At 46.2% G+C, this 9,221-nt stretch overlaps 1 protein-coding gene across 1 annotated transcript in view; it reads left to right on the top strand.

Annotated features, from left to right (window-relative positions):
* The first annotated feature begins 1,836 nt into the window (after nucleotides 1-1,836).
* The window catches only part of spcs3 (signal peptidase complex subunit 3), a 31,966-nt gene continuing 24,581 nt past the window's right edge, over nucleotides 1,837-9,221 (top strand). Inside the window, exon 1 of the mRNA XM_080189747.1 lies at nucleotides 1,837-2,023. Within this exon, the coding sequence (XP_080045873.1) occupies nucleotides 1,881-2,023 (143 nt within the window). The 5' untranslated portion in view covers nucleotides 1,837-1,880. The remainder of the gene's footprint in view (nucleotides 2,024-9,221) is intronic.

Here is a 9,221-nt window from a genome sequence, read left to right as displayed (position 1 = left end):
ATTTGATAAAATCAAGTCTGATCTGATTGTGGCTTCAACTCCTTAATTCCCCTACCCTTGATCATCTTTGACTCCCTTGTCAGTCAATATTCTATCTGTGGGAAATGCTGATTAGGAGCAGCAGCCATGGAGAGAGAAGCAGGATTGATGGTTCGAGTCCAATACGTTTGTTCTCTGATGCTCTGAAGGACTGTCATATGGACTATAAACGTTGATGCTGATTCTCTGTCCACAGATACTACCAGACCTGATTTGATTAATTGTTGTCACATGTATTAACATACAGTGAAAAGTATTGTTTCTTGTGCACTATACAGACAAGCATTCCGTTCACAGAGAAGGAAACGAGAGGGTGCAGAATGTAGTGTTACAGTCATAGCTAGGGTGTAGAGAAAGATCAACTTAATGCAAGGCAAGTCCATTCAAAAGCCTGACAACAGTAGGCAAGAAGTTGCTTTTGAGTTGGCTGATGCTTGACCTCAGACTTTTGTATCTTTACACCGACTGAAAAAGGTAGAAGAGAGAATGTCCGGGGTGTGTGGAGTCCTTAATTCTGCTGGCTGCGTTGCCAAGGCAGCAGAGTCAATGGGAGGCAGGCTGGTTTGCGTAATGGATTGGGCTACATTTATGACCTTTTGTAGTTCCTTGTGGTCTTGGGCAGAGCAGGAACCATACCAAGCTGTGATACATCTGGAAAGAATGCTTTCTACGGTGCATCTGTAGAAGGACCTGCTGAGATGAACCAAAATATTCTATGTTTAATTTCAGATTTCCAGCACCTGCATTATTTTAATTTTCTTGAGGTCCTTGGAGTTTGGAGGGGGTGATCCTGTACAGACATGGTTGGTAGGGGTGGGGGGGGGGAGGGGGTGGGGAATCCTATCCAGACAGGGTTTGTGGGGTCGGGTGGGGGGGGGGAAATCCTATACACGGAATTTGTGGGGTCGGGTGGAGGGGGGGGAAATCCTATACAGACAGGGTTTGTGGGGGTGGGGGATGGTGATCCTGTACTATCAGGTTTTGTGGGGCTGGTGGGGGGGGGGGGGGGGGAAATCCTGTACAGACAGGGTTTGGGTGGGGGGGTGGCGCAGGGAGATCCTGAACAGAGAAGGATTGTGGGGAGGGGGTGATCCTGTATAGACAAGGTTTTGGGGGTTGGTGGGGGGGGGATCCTGTACAAAGAGGGATTGCGGGGGAGGCAGGGTTTAAGAGGCAGTGGCGGGGGCGGGGGGGGGGGAGGAGGAGATCCTGTACAGACAGGGTTTGGGGAGGATCCTGTACTTCTGGGAGTGGGGGAGGAGGGGGGGAACCCTGTACAGACAGGGTTTGTGTGTGGGTGGGGGGGGGCGGGGCTGGGGGTCCTCCTGTACAGACAAGGTTTGGGGAGGATCCTGTACAGACAGTGTTTTTATTTTTTTTTGGGGGGGGGTAAACCCTGTACGGTCAGGGTTTGTGTGTGTGGGGGGGGGGGAGCTGGGGGTGCTCCTGTACAGACAAGGTTTTGGAGGGGTTGGGGGGAACATCCTGTACAGAGATGGATTGGGGGGGGGGTGGGTGGGTGGGTGGTGGATCCTGTACAGGCAAAGGTTTGGTGGCGGGGGGGGGGGGGGGGGGTGAATCCTGGACAGTCTTTGGAGGGGTGGGGGAGCGGGGGGAGCGGGCTACTGTACAGACAGGGAAGGGATTTGGGAGCCGGAACCCGGGCTGCGGGTCCTGTTTCCGGTCGGTCCCCATTGGCGGAGGGATTGCCGGAGCGGAAGTGCGGGCGGTCCGCTCTCCTCCTGCTTCCCCCCGGCCGAGCTGCAGTCGGTGCCCCCCCCACCTCAGTGTGTGAGCCTGAGTGAGAGAGTTTCCCCCCCCTCCCCGCTGTCCCCGCCACCATGAACACGGCGCTGTCCCGCGCCAACTCGCTCTTCGCCTTCTCGCTCAGTGTGATGGCCGTGCTGACGCTGGGCTGTTTCCTCACCACCGCCTTCAAGGACCGCAGCGTCCCGGTGCACATCCAGCTCTCCAAAGTCATGTTGTAAGTGCGGGGCCGGGGCTGGGGCTGCGGGGGGGCCTGGCGGCTCACATTGTTCTCCATCTACCCTCCCCCCACCCCCCCTTCTCCCCCCACCCCCCCTTCTCCCCCCACCCCCATTCCCCCTTCTCCCCCACTCCCCCCACCCCTGATCCCTCCTTTGCCCCCCCCCACCCACCCCTGATCCCTTCTTTGCCCCCCCCATCCCCCATCCTTTCTGCCCACTCTCTCCCTGCCTCCTCTTGTCCTATTTTTCTCTTGCACGTTTACATTTCTACTCAGTCTATCTGTCCACCGGTCCCTGGAGTTTAATATTTTCCCCCCCAAGCCTTTCATTTCCTACTCCGCTTTTCTAAATCAAGTTAACACTTGGGGGTGTTTTTTTTTAGATTTTGTGTGTGCTGGTATGTTTTATTAATTTCTTGCCTGTCCGCTCGCTAATGATTTGACCTCAATCGCCTTGGGTGCGCTGAGAGTGTACTTTCTCCTTCTGGCGTCTTTCACAGCGACTTGGGTATGTGTCTAATTAACAAACAAAAAATAATAATAATGTTTAGGAACAAACAGCAAAGGGAGTCCCCAAAATAAAAAAAGAATGAGCGCCGGAGATTAGTAAACTGAACTGGAAGTTAGTGCCTGTGCCATATGGTAACATTGATCTTGCTCTAAGAGGGGGGCTAGCTGCGGCTGTTAGCTTTGTTTAATACTGTGTGTGTGTGTGTGTGTGTGGTGTGGTGGGGGGGGGGGGGGGCAGGCAGGGGTATCGCCGCCTCCTCACCGCGTTGACATATCTTCACCAGAGCTGTACTTTCACACTTCAACATGTCGCTGTCCGTCTTCAAAGGATATCTGTGGTTTCATTTCCGTTATCGTATCTGCCAATTGCTATCGTCCACGTCTGCATGAAGCCAGCTGCTGTATCACTCACACTTGGGAGATTTTGCTTTGCACCGTGGTTGGATGCAAATCAAAGGTGCTTGTGATGTAAAATCTGAATTAGAACAGAAAAGCTGGAAATACTCATCAGCTGAGGCAGCAAGCATCTTGACATTTCATCAGAACTCAGATGCAGTGGTGACCCTGTTCAGTTTAATGTTGTGTTGCAACATGGTTAGTTTTTTTGTTTCGCACCAGCCGATATTTCCCACTAAACCATACAATCTAAATCATATGCATCTTGCATAGTGGGATTTCTGCCAGTGTTTTAATGGACATTCTTTGCTTTTAATTGAAAAAGTTGCAAATTTTTCTGAATAGAATTTTCTGGAAATTTTGGTTCGCTTGCTTTTTATTGTAGTTTAGTGACAACACATTTCTCTCTTCTGGTCCGTGTAACGTTAAGTTGCTGAGAAACATTGTACAAAGATTTGAGCTGTGTAGAATCATAGAAACTCTACAGTGCAGAAAGAGGCCATTTGGCCCATTGAATCTGCACCAACTACAATCCCACCCAGGCCCTACCCCATATCCCTATATATTTACCTGTTAATCCCTCTAACCTACGCATCTCAGGACACTAAGGGGCAATTTTAGCCTGACCATTCAACCTAACCTGCCCAGCTGGACGATGAAAGGAAACTTGAGCGCCTGGAGGATACCCACGCAGACACAAGGAGAATGTGCAAACTCCACACAGACAGTGGTCCAAACCGGGAATCGAACCCAGGTCCCTGGAGCTGTGAAGCAGCAGTGCTAACCACTGGATTGTGGCATGGTTGCTCATTGGAGTTTGCATGTTTACTCCGTGTCTGTGTGGGTTTCTCTCATGTGCTCTGGGTTTCCTCCCAGTGTGTCATGGTTGCACAGTGGTTAGCACTGCTGCCTCACAGTGCCAGGGACCCAGGTTCAATTCCGGCCTTGGAGTTTGCATGTTTTCTCCATGTCTGTGTGGGTTTCCTCCTACAGTCCAAAGATGTGTAGGTTAGCTGGATTAGGCATGCCAGTGTATGGGGTTAGGTTGGGGGATTTGGCCTAGGTAGCATACTCTTTCGGAGGGTTGGAGGGAACCGATGGGCCAATCTTCTGCACTTTTGGGATTCTATGATATGATATTGCTGCAGTGTAGTTCTTGAGATGTTATTGTTTTCAGTTGGGAGATGTGAAGACTGGATAATTGTGAAGCTGGTTACGTTGTGAATTGTTTTACACTCGTCAGTATTCCAGAATTGGTGACACTCATTTCAGAAGTTTGGCTTATTATCAGTAAACATTTTTAATGATCGGCCATCTTGAATGTAGTCTCCTGATGCTAAAATCGACTGTAGACTGTGCTTATGTATGGGGAGGTGATGGCCTGCAGGTGTTATGGCTAGACTATTAATCCAGAAACTCGACTAATGTTCTAGGGACCAGGGTTTGAATCCTACCATGGCAGCTGATGGAATTTGAATTCAATAAAAAAAATCTAGAATTAAGAAACTACTAATGACCATGAAACTATTGTTGATTGTTGGAAAAATCCATCTGGATCACTAAAGTCCATTTAGGGAAGGAAATCTGCCGTCCTCACCTGGTCTGGCCAACATGTGACTCCAGAGCCAAAGCAATATAGTTGACTCAACTGCCCTCCAAGAGCAGCTAAGGATGGGCAATAAATGCTGGCCCAGCCAGCAATGCTTCATCTCATGAATGAATTAAAAAAAAAAGTAGTTGGTTAATATTCAGGATATAAACTGTTAATTTAACCCTTAATTCGTCACTGTAAGGCTTGAATTTTGGTGTTTTCATTGCCAACCTGCTACTATCATTTTTTCTAAACTAAATCATTGGGGATGACAGGACAGGTTGGGAGAGTGCCTAATAACCAGCTTTATTAATGGGTTTCATTAATAAAAGACAGAGTAAGGAAATTATGTTAAACTTGCATCGCACACTTGTTCAGCCTTAATTGGAGCATTGCTTTCCTACTGGCTAATATACTGTGCAAAAGATTATGAAAGCATTTTAGAGAGGATGCTCAAAAGAGTCACAAGAATGGCCCCAGGGATGAGGAATGTCAGTTATGTTGATAGACTGAAGAAGTTGTTCTCCTTGGAGAATAGAAGACTGAGAGGCTGTTTATGTACAGCATTCAAAGTCACTTAAGTTTAAGAGTGGCACAGTGGTTAGAACCGCTGTCTCACAACGCCAAGGACCCAGGTTCAATTCCTGGCTCGGGTGACTGTCTGTATGGAGTTTGCACATTCTCTCCACGTCTGCATGGGTTTCCTCCCACACTCCAAAGATGTGCGGGTTAGGTTGATTGGACATGCTAAGTTGCCCCTTAGTGATGGGGGACAAGCTAGGATAAATGCTGGGGTTATGGGGTTAGGTCCTGCGTGGATTTGTGGTTGGTGCGTACTTGATGGGCCGAATGGCCTCTTTCTGCACTGTAGGATTCTATAATTTATTTATTAGTCACAAGTAGACTTGCATTAATACTGTAATGAAGTTACTGTGAAAATCCCCTAATGATCACACTTCAGTGACTGAGGGGGAATTTAGCATGGCCAATGCACCTAATCAGCACGTCTTTCGGACTGTGGGAAGAAACCGGAGCACTTGGAGGAAGCCCACGTAGGCGTCGTATAAAAGTCCATAAAATAATTAGGGGCCTAGATGTCAAAACCTTTTCCCAAAGGTAAGGGAGTCTAAAATTAGAAGGCACAGGTTTAAGGTGTGAGAGGAGAGATACAAAAGGGTCCAGGGTCAGGAAATTTAGGGGGATGTGAGGAAAAACTTTTTAACCCAGAGAGTGATGACGGTCTGGAATGCACTGCCTGGGAGGGTGGTAGAGGCGGATTGCCTCACATCCTTTAAAAAGTACCTGGATGAGCACTTGGCACATCATAACATTCAGGGCTATGGGCCAAGTGCTGGCAGATGGGATTATGTGGGAGTTCAGATGTTTCTAAAATGTTGGTGTGGACTTGATGGGTCGAAGGGCCTCTTCTATGCTGTATAATTCTATGATTTATGTAGCGAGCACATGCTGAAGTGCTGGCTGGACATCTGTGCCTCGCTGAGCTAGTGCTGAAACTTTCCTGTTCAATTGCTGGAAATGCAGGACCATATCATTGTACACAACAGATTCATCGCAGTTGCACATGGTGTGGAATGGTTGTGCATTTGACTAGAGGAGACTATTTCCAACAAGAAAAGTCTAGTGATTTTCCCCAATCTCCAGCAGCACACCATTAACTGTGTCCCCTTACATCTTGTGGGTCACTATTTATCTGTAGTGTTAGCGGAACCAGCAGAGTGGAAAGGGAAGCAGGATGTGGAGACTGGACATTCTGTAACAAGTGGCTCATTTACTGACACCTCAGTGTCTTTCCAACAGCTGCGTGATTCAAGTACAGAATGTGATGAAATACTTGCCATTCATTTGAATGTATTTTCCGGTCGGAAATTGTGACTGGTTCCGGGACAGCTTGGTCTGTTTGATTGCTTCTACCATTCGGCCTGATACCCTTCAAATTGCACACCATTAGAACTTGAACATTTAATCTTATTTGTTCATTCTTGCTGCATTAATATTTTGGAATTTCTTACCTAGCACCATTGTGGGAATGTGGTCTCTAAGTGTTACAGTGATCCAAGGGGGGAAGGAACAAAAGGCTGTATTGTGTGTAGATCACTAAAATGGGTCTGTACTCTGTGGAGTTTAGCAGAATGAAAGGCAATTTCATTGATCTGTATAACAGTTTTAACAGGGTGGATGTTGTTTCCCCTCGCTGAAGAGTCTAGGAACCAAAGATCATAATCTCAGCGTAAAGGATCAGCCATTTACGTTTATTTATTAGTCACAAGTAGGGTTGCATTGACACTGCAATGAAGTTACTGTGAAAAGCCCCTAGTCGCTGCAGTCTGCCTGTTCAGGTACACTGAGAGAGAATTTAACATGGCCAATTCACTTAACCCACTCATCTTTTTGGACTGTGGGAGAAAACTCGAGCGCCCAGAGGAAACCTACGCAGACACAGGGACAATCTGCAAACTCCACACAGCCAGTAACCCAAGCTGGGAATCGAACTCGGGTCCCTGGCACTGTGAGGCAGCAGTGCTAACCACTGTGCCAATATACTGAGGAGGAATATCTTCAATGGGTTATGAATCTTTATAATTCTCTATCTCTTTGGATGCTCAGTCAGTTAGTGCATTCAGGACTGAGATGGGAGGATCTTTTGGGGATAAAGGGAGTCAAGGGATATGGGGATAGGGCGGGAATGTGAAGTCGATGTAGAATTTCAGCCATGATCTCCCTGAATGGTCTCCTCCTGCTCCAAATTTTCATTGGAATATAAAGAGAGGAAATTGCTCAGTGTTTGTTTCAGGCCCATTTTGAGTTCTGCATTCACTTACACGAATGAACGTCAGAAAAGATACAAGAATACAGTGCAGATATACTGAAGGTCAATTTATCAACAATAATTGCATAAACTTCGTTTGTGTCCCCTTGAGTTCAGAAGAGGGAGGGATAATATAATTTAAGTCTTCAACATGACAAAGAATTTGACAGTAAATACATAAACTCTTTTCCCTGCCGGCAGGCATCCAGTAGAAGAGATTTGATCCAAGAAATTACATGCTAAGGATAATAGAATTTTTTTTCCCAGAACAGTTATGGATGCTGGTTCAAGCAAAATTTTGAAGATGTTTGCTTTTTGTCAGTAAGGTGAGCAAGGAATGTGGATGAGGGTAGAGGCTCATTTTATTGATCTATACACAATACAGCCTTTTGTTCCTTCTTCCTTTGGATCGCTGTAATACTTAGAGACCACGCTTCCACAATGGTGCTAGGTAAGAAATTCCAAAATATTAACGCAGAAAGAATGGACAAATAAGATTAGATGTTCAAGTTCTAATGGCGTGCAATTTGAAGGGGTATCAGGCTCAGTGGTAGAAACAATCAAATAAGTTGAGGTACACATCATACAGAATGATTACAACAGTGAAGAAGACCTTTCAGTCAGCAGTGCCTGTGCCAGCCCACTGCAAGAGTAACCAAGCTGATCCCACTCTCCTGTGCCTTCCCCATGGCCTGCAATTTTATTCTCTTCAGGAGTATCTTCAATTCCCTTTTGAATGCCATAGTTAACTCTGCCTCCACTGCACTCTCAGCTAATGCATTCCAGATCTGAACTACTTGTTGCACAAAAGAAAAAGATTTTCTTTGTTTGATTTTGATTTGATTTATTATTGTCACATGTATTAGTGTACAGTGATAAGTATTGTTTCTTGCATGCTAAACAGACAGAGCATGCCATTCATAGAAAAGGAGAGGAGAGAGTGCAGAATGTAGTGTTAAGTCGCAGCTAGGGTGTAGAGAAGGATCAACTTCATGTGAAGTAGGTCCATTCGGAAGCCTGATGGCAGCAGGGAAGAAGCTGTTCTTGAATCGGTTGATGTGAGACCTCAGGCATTTGTATCTTTTTCCCGACGGAAAAAGGTAGAAGAGAATGTCCGGGGTGCATGGGGTCCTTAACTATGCTGGCTGCTTTACTGAGGCAGTGGGATGTGTAGACAGAGTCTGGATGGGAGTCTGGTTTGCATGATAGATTGGGCTATATTCATGATCTTTGTAGTTTCTTGCAGTCTTGGACAGAGCAGTAGCCATACCAAAATGTGATAAGACCAGAAAGAATGCTTTCTATGGTGCATCTGTAAAAGTTGGTGAGAGTTGTAGCTGATATGCCAAATTTCCTTAGTCTTCTGAGAAGTAGAGGCATTGTGTCACCGTCATTAAATGGCAGAAAGTCTCAAAGACTTGGAATGTACCAGGTCTCAGGCAAACCTGCAGATGTTTTGAAACCATCCCTTCATTTTTCAGTACGGGAATAACCTCTCCTCTTATCTCCAGCCTGTGAATATCTCCACAGCGACTTTACATGTTCTTGGCCCAACTCCAGTTGGCCGAAGACACAAAAACAGCAGTTAATTTCGGACAAAATAAAACTTGCTCAGGACAGCCATTGGAATAGGTGATTTGGGAATTGACAAAGTCATATTGAAATTGTGCTTGAGACATGTTGAAGGATATTTGCATCTAGCCATGACGTACTGGGTCCTTGAAACACAAATGTTTGTTTCTCTGGCACTACTTTATTGTGTTGACCTTCAAAATTTTAAATATTTTGAAAATTGGCAGTTTGCACTTTGTCTAATGATTGGGTGGAATAATACACTAGCATGCTATCAACATTTAATCTCAACTGACATA

Source organism: Carcharhinus amblyrhynchos, chromosome 5 (genome assembly GCF_965287045.1).
Source record: "Carcharhinus amblyrhynchos chromosome 5, sCarAmb.v2.hapA, whole genome shotgun sequence".
Lineage (NCBI taxonomy): Eukaryota > Metazoa > Chordata > Chondrichthyes > Carcharhiniformes > Carcharhinidae > Carcharhinus > Carcharhinus amblyrhynchos.
This window is presented reverse-complemented; position numbering and strand designations above follow the sequence as displayed.